Genomic DNA, 20,532 nt, shown 5'->3' on the forward strand with positions numbered 1-20,532 from the left:
AAACTGAACCAAGAAGAAATAAATCAACTAAATAAACCAATAACTGACAGCGAGATACAGGGGGTAATCAAGAACCTCCCAACAAAGAAAAGCCCAGGCCCAGATGGATTCACCAACGAATTCTATAAAACCTTTAGTGAGGAGCTAATACCAATACTCCTCAAACTCTTCCGCGAAATAGAAACAGAGGGAGAAATCCCAAACTCATTCTACGAAGCTAATATCATACTCATTCCCAAACCAGGCAAAGACCCAACAAAAAAAGAGAACTACAGACCAATATCACTAATGAACACAGATGCAAAGCTCCTCAATAAAATATTAGCTAACAGGATCCAGAAACTAATCAAGAAAATTATACATCATGACCAAGTAGGCTTCATCCCACAGTCACAAGGATGGTTCAATATTCGTAAATCAATCAGTGTAATTCACCACATAAACAGAACTAAAATCAAGAATCACATTGTTATCTCAGGTGATGCAAAAAGCCTTTGACAAAATACAACATCCATACTTATTAAAAGCTCTGGAGAGAACAGGAATAGATGGAACATTCCTCAAAACAATAAAAGCCATATAAAACAGACCAACTGCTAATATCGTATTAAATGGGGAGAAACTAAAATCATTCCCCTTAAACTCAGGAACAAGACAAGGATGCCCACTCTCCCCACTTCTTTTCAACATAGTGCTGGAATCCCTAGCCATAGCAATAAGACAAGAGGAGGACATCAAAGGGATCCACATCGGCAAGGATGAAATCAAGCTATCCCTATTCGCAGACGACATGATCTTATATCTGAAGGACCCAAAAAACTCAGTCCCCAAACTCCTACACCTAATAAACCATTTTGGCAAAGTAGCAGGATACAAAATCAATCCACAAAAGTCAGCAGCTTTTCTGTACACCAGCAATGTACAAGCAGAAAAGGAAATTATGGAAACAATTCCATTTACAGTAGCCAAAAAAAAGTACCTAGGGATCAACCTAACCAAGGACGTGATGGACCTATTTAATGAGAACTATTAAAATCTAATAAGGGAAATCAAAGAAGACACAAGGAGATGGAAAGACCTCCCATGCTCATGGGTAGGCAGAATCAATATAGTGAAAATGGCCATATTGCCCAAATTGTTATACAAATTCAATGCAATACCTATCAAAATCCCAGTTACATTCTTCACTGAAATAGAGAAAGCAATCCATAAATTCATATGGAACAGCAAAAGACCTAGAATAGCCAAAGCAATTCTAGGCAAAAAAAGCAGTGCAGGAGGTATCACAATACCAGACTTCAAGCTCTACTATAGAGCCATCATAACAGAAACAGCCTGGTATTGGTATAAAAACAGACCAGAAGACCAATGGATTAGAATTGAAGATCCAGAAATAAAACTGCACCCTTACAGTCAACTGATATTCGACAGAGGAGCTAAAGACACACAATGGAATAAACAGAGCCTCTTCAACTACTGGTGCTGGGAGAACTGGGCAGCCATATGCACAAAACTCAAAGTAGACCCAAGCCTATCACCATGCACCAAGATCAACTCAAAATGGATCAAGGACCTCAATATTAGACCTGAATCCTTGAAATTACTGAAGGACAGAGTAGGAAAGATGCTAGAACTTATAGGCACAGGAAGGAACTTCCTGAATAGAGTCCCAGGGGCACAACAAATAGGGGAAAGACTCGACAAATGGGACTACTACAAAATAAAAAGTTTCTGCACAGCTAAGGACATAGCCACCAAAACAGAAAGACAGCCAACCATATGGGAAAGGATCTTTAGCAGCACAGCAACAGGCAAAGGCCTAATATCTGTCATCTACAGAGAACTCAAAAAACTAAGCTCCTCCAAGCCTAGTAAACCAATTAGGAAATGGGCAAAGGAGCTAAAGAGAGACTTCAAAAGAGAAGATATAAAAATGGCAAAGAAACATTTGAGGAAATGTTCAACATCCCTGGTAGTAAAGGAAATGCAAATAAAAACAACCCTGAGATACCACCTCACTCCAGTTAGAATGGCCTATACTCTGAACTCAGGCAACAACAAATGCTGGAGGGGGTGCGGGGAAAGAGGAACCCTTCTCCATTGTTGGTGGGAGTGCAAATTAATACAACCACTTTGGAGAAAAGTATGGAGGTTTCTCAAAAAGCTCAATATAGACCTACCCTATGTCCCAGCCATTCCACTTCTAGGCATCTATCCTGAACAACAGGTCCCAAGATATCAAAAAGACATTTGCACTTCCATGTTTATCGCTGCACAATTCACAATAGCCAAAATATGGAAACAACCCAGAAGCCCCTCCACAGATGAATGGATCCAAAAAATATTGTACCTATACACAATGGAATACTACATAGTGATTAGGAATGGTGAAATATTGTTATTCGCAGGGAAATGGTCAGAATTTGATCAAATAATGTTGAGCAAGACAAGCCTAGAACACAGAAAACAAAGGGGCATGATCTCCCTGATATATGACTGTTAAGATGGGGTGACGGGGAGACAGTAGAGACCAGGTCTGTGAAACCAAAAACCTCTTGTCAAATGGTATTTCCCACAGGTTTGGGTCAGCAACCCTACATTATGTAACTAAAACCAAACAACTACTCAACATATAAAGGTCAAAAATTGACCTCTCAGTGGTTCACAATAGTTCAAAAGCTATGTATGTACGTTCATATAAGACTATTGTCGACATACTGTCTATTGTAGACATTGTATTTAAAGCCCTAGGCAAATTTTCTTTGGCGTAGGCCATGTGGCTACTGTATATGTTCTTGGTACATTGTGTATTGTATATATGTCTACCTGTCCTAGGGAAGGGAAAGAAAAACACAGTGTAAGATAACACAAGAAATGTACATACTGCTGTATTATGTAACTGTATCCCTTTTGCACAACACCCTGTCAAAAAAATTTTTGTTTAATAAATAAATAAATTTAAAAAAAAGTGATGTTGTAGCTCAAAGTGGTAGACTGCTAGCCTTGAGCAAAAGAAGTTCAGGGACAGTGCTCAGGCCCTGAGTTCAAGCCCCAGGACTGGCAAAAAAAAACAAAACAACAAAAATCTAGAGAATTGAAGAAAATACTTGCAACATACGACCAAACAACTTTTTTTAATATGATGAAGTATAGAAATACTGAGACACCCCCCCAATGGCAGAGTAGGAAATGGACAAGCAACATGAATGTGATAAGTAAACATTGGACAACCTTCCCATACTGTATTACTGAATACCAAAGTGTTCAGTCTTCTGTAATGTGGACCACATTAGTGTGAGGATTTACTTTATAAAGCATTCAAAATAGAGGCATACACTATATGGAGAACATAAATGAATACTTCAATTGTTTACTTTTTAAGATCGAAAAAACATATAGATTGTGGAAGAAAAAGGGGTACTTTTTTCCAAAAACTTTTCCTATATTTCCAGGGAACCAGAATGAATTATAAACAGTAAGAAAATGTATCTGCCTGGTTATGTAGCCCTTGTTATAAAAGCATTCATTAATGAGTTTACTATTACAGGTATTAATGAAGATAAGAAAAACTTACATTGTGGTTTAGAAAAAATACTGTATCTGCATTGGATTTTCTTGTCTGGAAGCCAGTGAGGTATAGCAGAAAGAAAATTCAGAGCCCACAGTTTAGGGTCACTTGAGTTCTGGTCCTGTTAATCTTTACTCGGCCTTGTGACCCAGAGCACTTTGCCTCTGTTTAGGTAGGTTTTGTCTTCTTGTTATCTATCATGTCTGTATTTAGTCTAAACTTAGAGAAAATCAGAAATAAATTATAGCATGAAAGTAGCATATTTGGTGTAAGCTATACTTCTAAAGGTAGAATTTTGTAGTCTTGGGCAACCATATTGCCTACCTAGTATGTTCTAGCCTTGCTCAAGTAGACCTGTGAACTTCAGGGCAGTGTTACTACTAAAGTTAGGTGTATGTTTGTTTATGGTTTCTGTTTTTTTTTTTTTTTAAAGCAGCTAGTGGAACAAAACATACTCTCAGTGGTGACCTCTGGGGATGAAGGTCAGTTAAGATCTTTATTCAGTTTTTTCCCCTTGGGAATTGACAATAAGTTAATACTTTATAGGGGCTGGGAATGTGCCTTAGTGATAGAGTGCTTGCCTAGAATTTGTGAAGCCCTGGGTTTGATTCCTCAGCACCACATACACAGAAAAGGCCAAAGGTGGCACTGTGGCTCAAATGGTAGACTGCTAGCCTTGAGCAAAAAGAAGCCAGGGACAGTGCTCAGGCCCTGAGTTCAAGCCCCAGGACTGGCAAAACAAACAAACAAAAGTTAATACTTTACATACATAATTCCAAAAGGCACAAATGCTCCAAAAAAGCAGATTTGTCAAAGATGTTAACAGTGAATAATTCCCAATGGATCCTGGGAATATGAGCAGTTGTGCTTTCTTTACACTTATAAAAATTTTTGTTGTTGTTTATTAAAAGGTAAATTGAGTGACCTATTTTATGGTTCAGTGACAAATAGTGGCCTGCAGTCTGGTTAAAAATTAAATTTGGGAAATAACTAAAGTAAAAAGAACTGTGGGTAGGGTTTAGGTGGTAGAATACCTGCCTAGCAGCCTGTCAGAAAGACAGAAATACCTCCAATATTAGGGAGGAAAAAAAAATTGTGAAGCAAGCAAGTGTACATGGAAAAATAGAACTGAGCTTTGTTCCCAGTAGTGACAAGAAAGTAAGAAACACTAAGAAAATGCTTTACTCTGGAAAGAGGAATGTCTTTTGTATTTTGTGTGCTACTTTATTTGCCAAGATATCTGTAGAAACGACTTTTCAGCATTGTCTGGGCTTTCTATAGCAGTACTGGGGGAGCTGTTTGTTCATTGGTCACATGACCTATTCCTGCTGTGTCACTGCTTGGTTCTAAGTTTGAAAACCCCAGAGCTCTTGGTAACCCTGGCAGTCGGTCAGCATACAGTCTAGATGGATTAGGAAGCAGGCCAAGGACCAACTTGGTGAAATCTTTCTAGTGCAGTAAATGATTATAAGATTATAAGATGAAAAAGTGGCTTTACTTTCCAAAGGGACTGACTTGTATTTTCTTAATTATCTTACTGTTTCTGTCATGTACTTCTAATACCTTAATGATTCTTTCCTTCCTCCTAGTTATAAGTTTTTATTATGAAAATGTTCAGATAAAACAGAAAAGGTGAAACAATAGTCCAATAAATATCCATTAAGCTCACTACATAGATTCAGCCTTTTTGTTGTTGTTGGTTGTGGGGCTTGAACTCAGGGCTTGGGCGCTAACTCTGAGCCTCTTTGTGCTCAAGGCTAATAGTGCTCTACCACTTGAGCCACAGTGTCACTTCTGGGGTTTTGAGTGGTTAATTGGAGATGAGAGAGTCTCACAGGGACTTTTCTGCCAGGGCTGGCTAGGAACCATGATCCTTGGATCTCAGCCTCCTGAGTAGCAAGGATTACAGGCTTGAGCCACTAGTGCCTGGCTGTATTCAGTCATTTTTAACATGTTAACATATGCTTCATTTTTTTTAACTGTTTCTTCCTTTTCTTTCTCTTTTTTCTTACTTTCTCTCTCGTGTGTGTGTGTGTGTGTGTGTGTGTGTGTGTGTGTGTGTGTGTGTGTGTTGGTCCTAGGGCTTGAATTTAGGGCCTGGGTGCTATCCCTGAGCTTTTCTGCTCAAGGCTAGTGTTGTTCTACTTGACCCACAGATCCACTTCCTACTTCTTCATGGTTAATTGGAGATAAGAGTCTCATGGACTTTCCTAGGCTGGCTTGGAACCATTATCCTCAGTTATCCTCAGATATCCTCTTCCTGAGTAGCTAGGATTATAGAGATGAACTACCAGTTCCTGGACTCTTTCTCTTTTTTTTTTTTTTTTTTTTTTTTTTTTTTTTTTTTTTATTTTTAATTTTTTTTATTATCAATTGAACATAAATTTTTTTTTACAAGGTGCTGTGCAAAGAGGGTGCAGTTACATAGTAGGGCATTGTGTACATTTCTTGTGATATCTTACAACCTGTTTTCCCATCCCTTGTCTAGGTCAGGTAGACCCATATGCAGTATACAATGTATCAAGCACATATACAGTGTTCACAGACTTGGTCTCTTCTGTCTCTCCATCTCCCTTTGTTAACAGTCATATATCAGGGAGATCATGCCCCTTTGTTTTCTGTGTTCTAGGCTTGTCTCACTCAACATTATTTGTTCGAGTTCTGACCATTTCCCTGCGAATAACAATATTTCACCATTCCTAATCGCTATGTAGTATTCCATTGTGTATAAGTACCATATTTTTTGGATCCATTCATCTGTGGAGGGGCATCTGGGTTGTTTCCAAATTTTGGCTATTGTGAATTGTGCTGCGATAAACATGGAAGTACAAATGTCCTTTTGATATCTTGGGTTTTGCTGTTTAGGATAGATGCCTAGGAGTGGTATGGCTGGGTCATAGGGTAGGTCTATATTGAGCTTTTTGAGAAACCTCCATACTGTTCTCCAAAGTGGCTGTACTAATTTGCACTCCCACCAACAATGGAGAAGGGTTCCTCTTTCCCCACAGCCCCTCCAGCATTTGTTGTTTCCTGAGTTCAGAGTATGGACTCTTTCTCTTTTATATTAAATCTTTCTGTAAATTACAGACACCATGATTCTTCATTTCTAAGTACTTAAGTGATTGCTAAGAAAAAGGGTACTCTATTTGCATGAGGAGGATAATATTAAAAAAAAAACCTAAGAAAATTAGCAACATCCCTAATATCAGCAAATATCTATATTTAGATTTGTCCCATATTTCTCACAGATGTTTCTCTGTTTTCATTTTAAAATCAAATGAAGTATTTTTTTTTTTCCTGCTAGCAGAGAGGTTTCAATTTGGCCTCACATTTTCTGGATTTGCTTGTTTGGCTCATTACCACTTGAGCCATGCTTTTTTTTTTTTGCCAGTCCTGGTGCTTGAACTCAGGGCCTGAGCACTGTCCCTGGCTTCTTTTTGCTCAAGGTTAGCACTCTGCCACTTGAGCCACAGCACTACTTCTGGCTTTTTTCTATATATGTGGTACTGAGGAATCAAACCCAGGGCTTCATGTATAGAAGACGAGCATTCTTCCACTAGGCCATATTCCCAGCCCTTGAGCCACGCTTCTAGCCTGGCTTTTTGCTAGCTAATTGGAGATCAAGTCTTAAAGACTTTTCTGACCCAGCTGGCTTTGAACTGTGATCCAATTCACCTTCTATGCAGTTAGGATTGATTATAGGTGTGAGCACCTACACCTGGGTCTTTCTACTGTTTTTGTGTCACATGACATGGACTTCTTCAAATTATAAAATATTGAAAAAAGTGTTTTGTTCACATAACAAAATTAACCATTTCTCAGCCATTTAAATGTATAGTAAACTGTAGACACTAACTCCCCACTCTCCCCGTCCCCTGTTAACCACTATTTTACTCCCTGTCTTTGTGAAATGACTATTCTAGGTTCTTCCTACAATATTACTGTAGTTATACAGTAGTGGAGCTACTCCTAGCTTTTGCTGGTTAATTGGAGATAAGAATCTCATGGACTTTCTTGCCCAGGCTAGCTTTGAACCACAATTCTGAGGTCTCAGCCTACTGAGTAGCTAGGATTACAGGTGTGAGCCACAAGTGAGAGCCTTTGATTCATTTTGGATTGACTCATATATAGAGTAAAGTGAGCAACTTTTTAAAAATATGTAGATATTTATAGTTTTTCTAACACCTTCCTCAGTGATCTTGGTGTCATTGTCAAAAATCATTTGATCATATATGTAAGGGTGTGTTTTTTCTTTTGGTCACAAATCTATTACATTTCACTGGTTTTACATGTGTCTTTTATACAATTCTATTGTACAATTCTTTTTGTACAATTCTATTGATTTTTGAAGCCACATAGAGTTTTTTTTTTTTTTTTTTTTTTTTTTTTTTTTTGCCAGTCCTAGGCCGTGAACTCAGGGCCTGAGCACTATCCTTGGCTTTCTTTTTTGCTCAAGGCTAGCACTCTGCCACTTGAGCCACAGCGCCACTTCTGGCCATTTTCTGTATATGTGGTGCTGAGGAATCGAACCCAGGGCCTTATGTATACGAGGCAAGCACTCTTGCCACTAGGCCATATTCCCAGCCCCCCACATAGAGTTTTAAAAACATTAAGTGTGAAATCTACAAGTTTGTTCCACTTTCAAGATTGTGTTGACTACTTGGGAATTACTTGAAATTCTATATAAATTTTTGGATGGCTTTTCTATTTCCACATTTTTTGTGTGTGTGCCAGTATCAGGGCTTGAATTCAGAGCCTGGATGTTATCCTTAGATAGATAAAAGTCTCACAGATTTTCTTGCCCAGGTTGGCTTCAAACTGTGATTCTTAGGGGCTGGGGATATGGCCTAGTGGCAAGAGTGTTTGCCTCGTATACATGAAGCCCTGGGTTCGATTCCCCAGCACCACATATATAGAAAACGGCCAGAAGTGGCACTGTGGCTCAAGTGGCAGTGTGCTATCCTTGAGCAAAAGGAAGCCAGGGACAGTGCTCAGGCCCTGAGTCCAAGGCCCAGGACTGGCAAAAGAAAACAAAAACAAACAACAACAACAAAAAAACTGTGATTCTTAGAAATCAGCCTATGGAGTAGGATTCTAGGCATGAGCCTTTGGCAACCAGCACATCATTGGGATTTTTTTCTTTTTTCTTTTGGCCAGTCCTGGGGCTTGAACTCAGGGCCTGATCACTGTCTCTAGCTTCTTTTTGCTCAAAGCTAGCACTCTACCACTTGAGCCATAGCACCCACTTCCAGCTTTTTTGTGTGTGTGTATGAGGTGCTGAGGAATCAAACCCAGGACTTCATGCATGCTAGGCACTCTATCACTAAGCCACATTCCCAGCCTTTCACTGGGATTTTGATAGGTATTTTACTGAATCTATAGATTGCTTTTGGTACTGTTGACAGCTTAATCATGTCAAGTCTTAAAATCCACAAACACAGGATGTCTTTCCATTTATTGATATCTTCTCTAATTGTTTTTAAAAATTTGAGTAATCTAGTTAGTTTCCCTGAAATCTCATAAAGCATTTGATAACCCTATGTCTTGGGAGTAAATTAAGTAGGGCATGGGGATATAAAAAGAATCTAGTAGGGCTGGGAATGTGGCTTACTGGTAGAGTGCTTGCCTAGCATACATGAAGCTCTGAGTTTGATTCCTCAGAATCACATAAACAGAAAAAGCTGGAAGTAGTGCTGTGGCGCAGTGGCAGAGTGCTAGCCTTGAGCAAAAGGAAGCCAGGGACAGTGGTCAGGCCCTGAATTCAAGCCCCAGGACTAGCAAAAAAAAAAAAGAATCCGGTGAGCAAAAGGAATCCAGGGACTTGGAGAAAGGAAAATATTGTTTGAATGGAAATATTGTTGAGTGAGTGTAGGGTAGTGTAATGAAATCAGTTGGGAAAAGGGCAGACAAAATCTGATATTATGGGTGGGCAGTTAGTATAGTTGGTTTGTAGTTAGGTCTTGGATTATACTGATTGTTGTGAAATGAGTCAATAGATGGAACCTTAGGAATCAAGATTCACCTGGACCAGGACATGATAGGAAGACTAGGTAGAGGGATCAATCTTGACCATAGAATTGGGCATCCATTTGTAGAGCTGCTGGAAAGAAGAGAGGGTGTGAATATGAAGAGAATTAGGGTCCTTAGAAATGATACTAAACTCTGGGAGTATCATACCTCACACTTTGCTTGGAGTGAGCACTTGAAGCTAGTAGAATCAGAAGTAACACAACTATACAAAAATGAAAACAAATATTCTCTGCTGACATTTTCCATGGGGTAGTAGCCACAAGGACAAATTTAGCTTTGTTTAGGTGCTTAGACCAACATTTGGGTTTTGTTAGTCTTTGGTTTTGAGATAGGTGGATGAGAACTTGTTAGGGCAAATCAGTGTGGAAAGTTTCTTTTAAAAATCATCAAAAGAAGAGAAGTCTTTTGAAAGTTCTTAGAGTCAGCTGCTGAGTCTCAGTCCTGTCTGAGACTGATTGTGAAAGGGACTTGTGTCCCTTTTTTGTGTCACTGGCTATCCAGTTCATAATCAGTAGTTCAGACCTAGCCCTCAGACCACTTTTGTGGTCTTCCAGAAAATCGAAGGAAAAGAAACCATTCCTACCCCTCAAGTACATATTTTCATCCCTAGCAAAGTTTTCCCTCTTTTCATGCTTTTAAGGACGTGTTGTTCTTCTCATAGACTGTGCTGGCACTCAAAGAACTGTTTTCTGTTCTTGTTGCAGTGGGAGCCGGCTCCGCCAGGTTCAGAGCATCCTGACCCAGAGCAGCAAGTCTCGGCCTGATGGGATCCTCTGCATCCTAGGTCAGTACTTTTGACAAGATGGTACTCACGGCTATGATAGCTTGGATTCTTGTTTACCACAATAATAGCTATCACTTGGTAACTGTTATATTTATCCAGCAAAGTAGAACCCTCACCTGGTGCGAATATGCAGGGGATAAGGGATGAAGATGGTTCTCTTACCATGATCGGTATCCCGGTTGGAGACTACCCAATCTCTGTAAGGAATATGGGCACATTTCATCCTAATGAATCCTAACAAATCTAGGCATGAGAGAATGCCCATTTTGCTACATAAGCTCCACCTGTTAGTCACCAGCATTCTGCCGACAAAGTACCACCCTAGGTCCATCCAAGGACTCCCCTGCCCACCTGCCTTTCTTTTCCTCCCCTCTCTCTTTCCCTCTTCTCCCTCCCTCCCTCTCTTCCCCTTCCTCCCTTCCTCCCTTCCTCCCTTCCTTCCTTCCTTCCTTCTTTCCTTCCTTCCTTCCTTCCTTCCTTCCTTCCTTCCTTCCTTCCTTCCTTCCTTCCTTCCTTCCTTCCTTCCTTCCTTTCTTTCTTTCTTTCTTTCTTTTCTTTCTTTCTTTCTTTCTTTCTTTCTTTCTTTCTTTCTTTCTTTCTTTCTTTCTTTTCTTTCTTGTCCTTGGGCTTGAACTCAGGGACTGGGCACTGTCCCTGAACTTTTTTACACAAGGCTTTACACAAGTGCTTTACCACTTGAGCCAAATGTCCACTTCTAGCGTGTGTGTGTGTGTGTGTGTGTGTGTGTGTGTGTGTGTGTGTGTGATTAATTGGGAAGATAGACTTTCCTGCCTGAGCTGGCTTTGAACTACATTACTCATATCTCAGCCCCCTGAGAAGCTAGGTTACACTGGTACCTGGTTTCACCTGCCTTTTTATTTATTTATTTATTTATTTATTTTGGCCAGTCCTGGGCCTTGGACTCAGGGCCCGAGCACCGTCCCTGGCTTCTTCCCGCTCAAGGCTAGCACTCTGCCACTTGAGCCACAGCGCCGCTTCTGGCCGTTTTCTGTATATGTGGTGCTGGGGAATCGAACCTAGGGCCTCGTGTATCCGAGGCAGGCACTCTTGCCACTAGGCTATATCCCCAGCCCCTCACCTGCCTTTTTGATTGTTTGTTTTCTGTCTTTTTTTGATTTGTAGAGGTTTAAAAAACTTTATTATCAGGGGCTGGGGATATAGCCTAGTGGCAAGAGTGCCTGCCTCGGATACACGAGGCCCTAGGTTCGATTCCCCAGCACCACATATACAGAAAACGGCCAGAAGCGGCGCTGTGGCTCAAGTGGCAGAGTGCTAGCCTTGAGCGGGAAGAAGCCAGGGACAGTGCTCAGGCCCTGAGTCCAAGGCCCAGGACTGGCCAAAAAAAAAGAAAAAAAAACTTTATTATCATAAAGGTAATGTACAGAGGGGTTACAGTTACATCACCTGCCTATTTTTATTTTTATTTTTTTACTAGTCCTAAGGCTTGAACTCTGGACCTGGGTGCTGTCCTTGAGCTCCTTTTGCTAAAGGCTAGCATTCTATCACTAAGTCACAGGACCTCTTCTGACTTTTTCTGTGATTTAATTGGAGATAAGAGTCTCACAGACTTTCCTGCCCAGTCTGGCTGGCTCACCCCTTTCTTGATCTCCCTAATAAAGGTAGGAGGGAATGCTGAACTCCCTGCTGTAACACTTTAGCACACCTTGTCCTTGCATTCTCTCACAGAGCATACTTTTGCTTTAAAAAAAAATAGTCATTGCAGGATAAATAGTGGGTTAATGTCCTTCTAGCTTTCATTCCTCTGAAATTGGTTGATTTTTTTTTTTTTTTTTTTTTTGGCCAGTCCTGGGGCTTGGTCTCAGGGTCTGAGCACTGTCCCTGGCTTCTTTTTGCTCTGTCACTTGAGCCACAGCGCCACTTCTGGCCATTTTCTGTATATGTGGTGCTAGGGAATTGAACCCAGGGCTTCATGTATACGAGGCGAGCACTCTTGCCACTAGGCCATATCCCCAGCCCGGTTGATGTTTTAATAAATATGGATATGAGAGAGATTAGTGGGATATGGGGTTCTTACTATTCTTGGAGTTCCTTTTGCCCCAACTCTTTCCTCTTAGCCTCACATAGGCAGCTTCCTCCTACCCTTGATACTTATCTTTTGCCCAGAGCTCTAGTATTAGAACTCCACAGAAACCTAGACACAGGTAATATGTATTCTTGACATTGAAATGCCTTTAGTGAAGACAGTATAATTTATCTTTGTCTCTGACCCAGACTTACTAGACAGAAAGGTTTGAAAAGGTCATTCATTTATAGGCATATATATCCCTGCATCCAGTTCAGTGGTAGGCCTTGCTCCTGATATGTGTAGAGTTATGAGTGTTTCTAGTTCCACTTGATTGTTTTCTCTCTCGTGTCTTTTTATTGTTATTTTGCTTCTTTGAGATGGGGTCTCACTATGTAGCCCAAACTTGTTATACTCTGTCTCTACCTCTCAAGTTCTGCAATTACATGTGTCTACTACCACACCAGGCTGTGATTGTTTTAGGTAACAGTGATTGAAATTTAGTAAGTATTTAGTCTGATTAACTGAAAGCATTGCAAGATCTTTACCATATTTTTTGTTTCTTTTGCTCTCAGGAATTATAGATATTAGTAACTTCAGTAATGTATGCTATTGGATTGTCCCAGCTGAATAGATCTTGAGATCAAAATAAAGATACCTGATATTGAGACCTGTTTATTTCAAAGAGAGTTGCTTAGTTCAGTTTCTACATCAAACTAGTCTGAGCCACTGCCTTTGACTATCATAATTTTGCTGAGCAGAGACAAATTATTGAGGTTCGTTGTACCCCATAGTACAGGACAGCTGATCAGAGCTTTTTTTGCTTTTTAGGAATTGATAGCAGGTACAATGAAGGCTGCAGAGAACTGGCAAATTATCTTCTGTTTGGTTTATATAATCAGAATACCAGTGATTTTGAAAAAACAGGATTTTCTGAAGAAGTTCTAGATGGTAAGTCTGTCAGGTAAACTGTGAAAAAAGTGTGTGTTTTATTTTTCTTTCGTGTGTGTGTGTGTGTGTCCTGGTCTCTGAATTCAGTGCCTGAGAACTATCCCTAAGCTTTTGTGTTTGAGGCTGGTGATCTACCAGTAAGCCACAGCTCTACTTCCAGATATTTGGGGTGTTTAATTGGAGATTAGAGTCTCACAGACTTTCCTGCCAAGGCTAGCTTGGAATCACAATCCTCAGATCTCAGCCTCCTGAGTAGCTAGGATTACAGGTGTGAGCCACTGGCGCCCAGCATGATTTATTTCTTTAGATCTTTATTTTCTGTCTTTCTCGAGTTCCTGGTACTAGAGTTTGAGCTCAGAGCCTTACAGGTACCTTACCACTTGACATGCATTTCATGATATATTAGCCCCATTTCATGGTCTTTTCATGGAAAAATATGATCAGACTTTTATTTTATTTTTTGCCAGTCCTGAGGCTTGGACTCAGGGCCTGCGCACTGACTGTCCTTCGCTTCTTTTTGCTTAAGGCTAGCTCTCTACTTCTTGAGCCACAGCACCACTTCCGGCTTTTGCTGTTTATGTGGTGCTGAGGAATCAAACCCAGGGCTTCATGCATGCTAGGTAAGCACTCTACTCCTGAGCCATATTCCTAGCCCTGATCAAATTTATTTACTTTTATTTTTTATTTTTCTTGGTCTGTCAGTTGTGGGGCTTGAACTCTGGGCCTGGGTGCTGTCCCTGAGCTTTTCAGCTCAAGGCTAGCACTCTGTGTCTTGAACCACAGCATCATTTCTTGGTTTTAGTGGTTAATTGGAGCTCTTTTTTTTTTTTTTTTTTTAATTTTTTTGCCAGTCCTGGGGCTTGAACTCAGGGCCTGAGCATTGTCCCTGGCTTCTTTTTTACTCAAGGCTAGCACTCTGCCACTTGAGCCACAGCACCACTTCTGGCCTTTTTGTATATAATGTGGTGCTGAGGACTTGAACCCAGGGCTTCATGCATATGAGGCGAGCACTTTACCACTAGGCCATATTCCCAGCCCCCCGATCAGATTTAAAGTAGTCCAAAGCCCCAATAAATTCTTGCTTCTTCTTTTTGAGAATGGGTGGAGAGTTCTCACTATTGTTGTTGAAGGCTGAACTTGTAATCTTCTAGCCTCATACTCTCAAGTAGCTGGAATTGTATATACCATCACACTCTGACAAAATTTCTTCTTTTAAATAGTGAAAAAAGTAACATTCCTTCTTTTCTGGCGGTCCATATGCTGGATAAGAAGCTACTAAGAAGTGATTTTCAAAATATATTTCCTGGTGCCACGTGCTAGTGGCTCACATCCTAGCTACTTATGAGGCTGAGATCTGAGGATTGCAGGGGGGGGCGGGGGGGTCAGGTTTTAAAACAGACAAATATACACACAAATATTTTAAACTGGGTAAATTGGCTTTGGGGAAGAAAGCCTTGGCAAGGGGCTAGTTTTTTCCTCTTAATTGCTCACTGCTGCTTTATGCAGGTTCAGATTATGCACTGGTGTCCAGTGAAAGCACTATCAGTTGTGAAGCAAGGATGAGCCTGCAGGCTGCAAGGAAGACTTCACATGGATCTCCAGTTGAGGAACAAGGGCTCTTTGTCTTGCTGACTTTAGCAATTGTTTTTTGTGTGACTTTAATTCATGACGATGTCTATGACAACAATGCAGGCTTTCTGTTCCATTCCTCTTTCCTTGGCTCTGAGACACTCTGCCTGTGTTACTGCTGCTGTGGGCTGTTGCCCAGGAGCTATCTCTGATATCACATACTTAGCATCATGACTTGTCTGCCAGACAGGTCAGAAGACACAGAAACAGACAAATAAAACTGGACAAGACACAGACAGTGCTTGTGAGGCAGCTGGGAGAGGCAAAAGCAAATATCTGATGTGAACTGAGCTTGCAGGAGTATAATGATTCTCAGCTGGGGATAGATTTATCCCCCAGGAGACATTTGGCAATGTCTAAAGACATTTTTTTATGTCCACAGCTGGACACAGATGCTATTGGCATCTAATGGGCAGAGGCTAGGGATGTTGCTAAATATCCCAGAATGCACACCCCCAAAATTATCAGTGGTGATTTTTTTTTTAAAGGCAAGTTCTCCTTGTGTAGCCCAGGCTAGCCTTGAACTCTATCTTCCTGCCTCAGTATCTCTAGTGCTGGGACTCCAGAGGGGAAACACCATACTCAGTGATAAAGAATCTGACCTAAACTGTCAGCAGTGACTAGGTTTACAAACCCTGACCTAGTATATATGAAAATTCTTCTATGGTAGTGTCCTTAACAGAATAGTGTTTATCCTTATAAATTAATTGGTGCTTTCCATTTTATCAGGAAGTACAGAAAAGGCTGGCTGAAATTGTTCCAGTGATTTAAAAAATCAAATTTGGCTTTAGATTTTGATTTAAAATGTTTTCCTTTATATCATATAGCATCTGCTGATTTAGAAAGAATCTTGGTAGCTTGTTCCAGCCACACATTTCCCTAAAACCAAGGTGACTAAAGGAATTAGGGCACTGATTTAAGGAAATAGTTTGAATTTCCAAAGGTGCTTTTTTACTTACATTTATATTGTCACCGGCTCAAACACTGTTTAGCAAATGAACATTTCTCTCCAAATTATAAACTTATTTTAAAATACAAATAGTTAAAAACTTGAAATCAGCAGATAAATGTTCCTGAATAGGAAGGAAAAGGCCAACATTAAGGATTTATGTTAAAAAGACACAAAAGTATTTTATATTTTCACTTCCTTCTCATGTACTTCCTTCTTTTACCTGACTCTGTGCTCTGTTAAACTTGTGTTCATCATGGTTACATCAGTCTTGAGAATCTGAGAATGCTTAGCTAGGTTTAGCCTAAGGCTGTTGTGTTCTACCTATTATTGGCTTCTATTTTTTTTGAGGTTACACTTTAGAGTTTGATGCTAGAAACCCTCAGTCTTGCTCAGTGACATCACAGTCTTACTCTTCAGCAGACAGTCTACAACTGATTTAGGACTGCACTGTTGGGGGAAGGGAAGAGGAGGAAGCACGGTCCTGAGAGATTGGAGTAGAGAGGTGGCCTTTTCTGCCCTTTGCTGTCATTTGACTCGAGCACTTCTCCAGTAGTCCACAGTGAAAAGCTGTGCTTACTGTGTTTCCTGAACACTCTGGACCAGCCAGGTATAGAGCAGGGTGGCTTAAAAGTCCTTCATTGTGGAGCTTTGTTTGAGGCCACCCAGACATGTAGTCAGCTAGGGTTAATGTTTACTGGGATTTAGTGTGTTTTCATACAGTGTGGTCTGTCACACTGCACTGCTGTGTTGGCATTGCTAAACCTGCTGCATCAGATACTCTCTTCCGTCATGTACTTTTTGTGCCTCCAGCAACTTCATGCTTCCATCTTCTTAGAGGCAGGTCTGGGAGCTATGTTCTCAGGAGCTATGGAATGAAATCTCTGTGTTTCTTCTGTAAGTCTGGGTGCTTTCATTTTCAATATTTAGGCTAGTTTATCGTTACTGCCACATTCCAAGGCTCCTTCTGTTTACCTGGGTTTATTTGCACCCTTGGGATTTATGTTATTTACATGACCAACCATTATCTATAGTTGTTCCTTAAGTCTGTGAGATGCTGATATATTTATAGAACACTTCTACTTCCTTCCTCCAAGCCTTTCCTGTGTACAGAGTTCATTGCCATGTACAGGAACCCTTCCAAAAAGCTGACAGGCAGTGTCCAGGCCCACAATTTTCTGGAGCCAGATGAGCCAGTGGCCAAGAATTTGCAACATTGATGTCTGTGGAAGAAAAGTCACTACCCTGCTTGCTGCTATTTCCTGCCTCTGTAGCCATGGTTTCTAATATTTGTCTCTGCATTGAAGTACACAGCTGAGTTCAGTACGACAGATTTGACTGTATTGGGCTTTGTAAAACACAAGTATTTCAGGAGATGAAGCCTATTTGACTAATTTTTACCTACCTTATTGAGAAGGCCACAGTGGTGTGAGAATTTTACAGGGTATAATAAACCCATACTGTCACTACCTGACTACCTGGTCATTTTGAAGCATATTAGCTGATTAAATATCAGTTTAAGGTTTTGTTACCTTGTTTCTGAAGAAGCGTTTTAATTTGGTTTATGTTTTGCTTTTTATGGTGGTGGGGATGAACCCAGGCATGAACACATGCAAGGCAAGTACTTTATCACTGAGCCTATATATACTCATCCCTTAGTGGCTATAGTAATTTTTGGGCAGGAAATATTTAAAGGAAAAAGCCTTTGTGTAATACTCTTGTATTTTGATTGTTTTTATCTTACAGATGTGATTATATTGATTAAGTCAGATAGTGTCCATCTGTACTGTAACCCTGTCAACTATCGCTATCTGTTACCCTATGTGGCACATTGGAGAAACCTGCATTTCCACTGCATGACTGAAAATGAGGTGAGGTGAAAAAGAGAATAGGCACATACTTAAGGAAAGTGTTGGTTTGGAACAGGAGGTACTCCTTCCTGTTCCCCTAAAAATCAAATTGTAGAGTGTAGTTACACAAAAACAGCTCCTTGTTTTAAGTGGAAAGTTTTGAATTTCATATGAAGCTAACTTTTAAATAAGTTATTTACCTAAAAGAGACAAGAAAGAGGCTGTTTAAATGACTGTTTAGGTTATTTAAAGCCTAGTGGTAGTTTTATAAACCCACTGTCCTGCATTATTGCTTCTATTCCAGCCTGAGGCCAGTCTCTCTCCAGGCTAGTGCGTAGGGACTTCCCTGGAAGATTTTTTTGTTTAAATTTTGCGATATTCTTATTTTGGATTCCTTGATATTTCTGTTTCTGTTTTGGTCCTTTTCAAGAGTTGGCTGGAGAGTGAATTAGATTTAAGATTTGGGATTTCAGAGAAATTGTTCACCAATATTGGTCAAGAACTCTTCTTTCCGTGTGAATGAGAGATTTAGGGATGTTGTCCAAGTTTTATCTCCTACACTTAGGTCTCTTGATCCATTTTGAGTTTTTTTGCGTGTGCATGAGATGATATAAGTATGACAAATATTTCAAACTAGCGAATGACTGCTTCTTGCAGCCCTCTCTAAAGGGTACTTAGGTCAACCCTCATAAAATACAGGAACAATAAGGAACTTTTTCATTTGTTTGTTTTGTTTTTTTGCCAGTCCTGGGGCTTGAACTCAGGGCCTGAGCACTGTCCCTAGCTTCATTTTGCTCAAGGCTAGCACTCTACCACTTGAACTACAGCGCCACTTCTGGCTTTTTCTATATATGTAGTGCTTAGGAATCGAACCCAGGGCTTCATGTATATGAGGCGAGCACTTTACCACTAGGCCATATTCCCAGCCCTAATAAGGAACTTTGTATGATGTCTCATGTCTGTTTTAATTTGTCTTCAGTATGAAGATGAGGAAGCTGCAGAAGAATTTAAAATTTCCAGCTTTGTGGACATGGTTCGAGACTGTAGTAGAATTGGCATTCCTTATAGCTCCCAGGGTGAGTCTCTCTTATTGGATGGTGTATAAATTGAACACCTCTGTTTTTTTCTTTGGAAACATCAAGATGGGAAACCCCTTGATTCATTTTTACTAAGGCAAAGGATAAAGCAGGGTCAAGTTTGGGGACTTTCTTATACTAGCTTGTATTCATAAATGAAACTTCCACATCAACACAGCAAATTACCTGTGCCAAGAAGAAGATGTAATAAAGAATTTAGCATAATTGACATTTAATCTGTATCACTTTTTTCCCCTGAAACATAGTCCAGGTTGTTCTAGGACTCACTATGTAACCCGGGGTGGGCTTAAACTTGACATCTTCATTCCTCTGTCTTCAGAGTGCTGGACTTACAGACATTTGTCAACACACTTGCTTCTGTATTTCTTTTTTTTTTTTTATGTGTGGCCTAGAGTGCTGGACTTACAGACATTTGTCAACACACTTGCTTCTGTATTTCTTTTTTTTTTTTTTATGTGTGGCCTCTTGGTTTAAAAAAAAAAAAGTAGTAATGGGCTGGGAATGCATGAATCCCTGGGTTCGATTCCTCATTACCACATAAATAGAAAAAGCTACAAGTAGTGCTGTGGCTCAAGTGGCAAAGTGCTAGCCTTGAGCAAAAGAAGCTCAGGGATAGTACCCAGACCCTGAGTTCAAGCCCCAGGACTGGAAAAAAAAAAGTAATTTGAATAGCCATGTAAAAAATATGCTGATGTTGGTTTAAAAAAATGATATGCTGATAGAGTTGTTAAAAAATAATGTGTGGAATACAAGAAAAAAAATTGTACTGGGGTTGGATCTCAGAGCCAGTCCCAGCACTGTCTTTTAACTTTTTTGCTCAAGGCTGGTGCTCTACCACCTGAGCCTCATTTCTTCCAGCTTTTTGGTGGCTAATTGGAAATAAAAGTCTGCAGGGGCAGGCTTTAAACTGTGCAGTGCCTGGCCTAATAATATATATGTACATATATGTATACACACACACACACACACACACACACACACACACACACACACACACACACATATATATATATATATATATATATATATATATATACCACTTTTGCTATTGTTACAAGAAAGGAAACTTTTGGAAGTTTTCCCTTGAGGAAGTTGGCTGTGTTTCCTAAGGGAAAGGAGCCAACTTCAGATCTGTTAATAATTACACCCACTAAATGATGCAAGTCAGTTGTAACAGAGTACTATTTACTTATTTTTTATTTAATTAGGAAATAAAAATGAAAATGTAGAGAAATCTGAATTTATGTCACTTGCTTGGGATTTTGTTAGAATTTTCCTTGGACTTTATTTAGTATTTCTAGTTTGAATCTATAACCTTTTTTTTTCTTTGTATTTATTTTGCCAGATGAAGCCCTGTAAACTTGTGAGAAATGATGCCTATCTGACCACATTAGATCGAGTTTAAAGACTGCTATGTCCAGGAGAGCATTTGATATGTGTTGTTGTATTTGATTCCTTTAGGTCACTTACAGATATTTGATATGTTTGTGGTGGAGAAATGGCCAATTGTACAGGCCTTTGCACTTGAGGGCATTGGAGGGGATGGATTTTTTACCATGAAATATGAGGTATGTATAAAAAGCAGTGTATTTGGTTTTTATCTGCCACCACTGTTAATTATGAAGGTCTT

At 40.0% G+C, this 20,532-nt stretch overlaps 1 protein-coding gene across 2 annotated transcripts in view; it reads left to right on the forward strand.

The window, feature by feature from the left end:
- Dnaaf9 (dynein axonemal assembly factor 9) overlaps positions 1–20,532 on the forward strand; it is a 120,914-nt gene that overhangs the window by 19,270 nt on the left and 81,112 nt on the right. For both annotated transcript variants that reach the window (XM_048348887.1, XM_048348886.1), the window contains exons 2-6: positions 10,303–10,382; positions 13,258–13,377; positions 17,702–17,826; positions 18,785–18,881; positions 20,364–20,470. In XM_048348887.1, coding sequence (XP_048204844.1) covers positions 10,303–10,382; positions 13,258–13,377; positions 17,702–17,826; positions 18,785–18,881; positions 20,364–20,470 — 529 coding nt within the window. The remainder of the gene's footprint in view (positions 1–10,302; positions 10,383–13,257; positions 13,378–17,701; positions 17,827–18,784; positions 18,882–20,363; positions 20,471–20,532) is intronic.

The sequence above is a fragment of the Perognathus longimembris genome, chromosome 6 (genome assembly GCF_023159225.1).
Source record: "Perognathus longimembris pacificus isolate PPM17 chromosome 6, ASM2315922v1, whole genome shotgun sequence".
NCBI classification, from domain to species: Eukaryota; Metazoa; Chordata; class Mammalia; order Rodentia; family Heteromyidae; genus Perognathus; species Perognathus longimembris.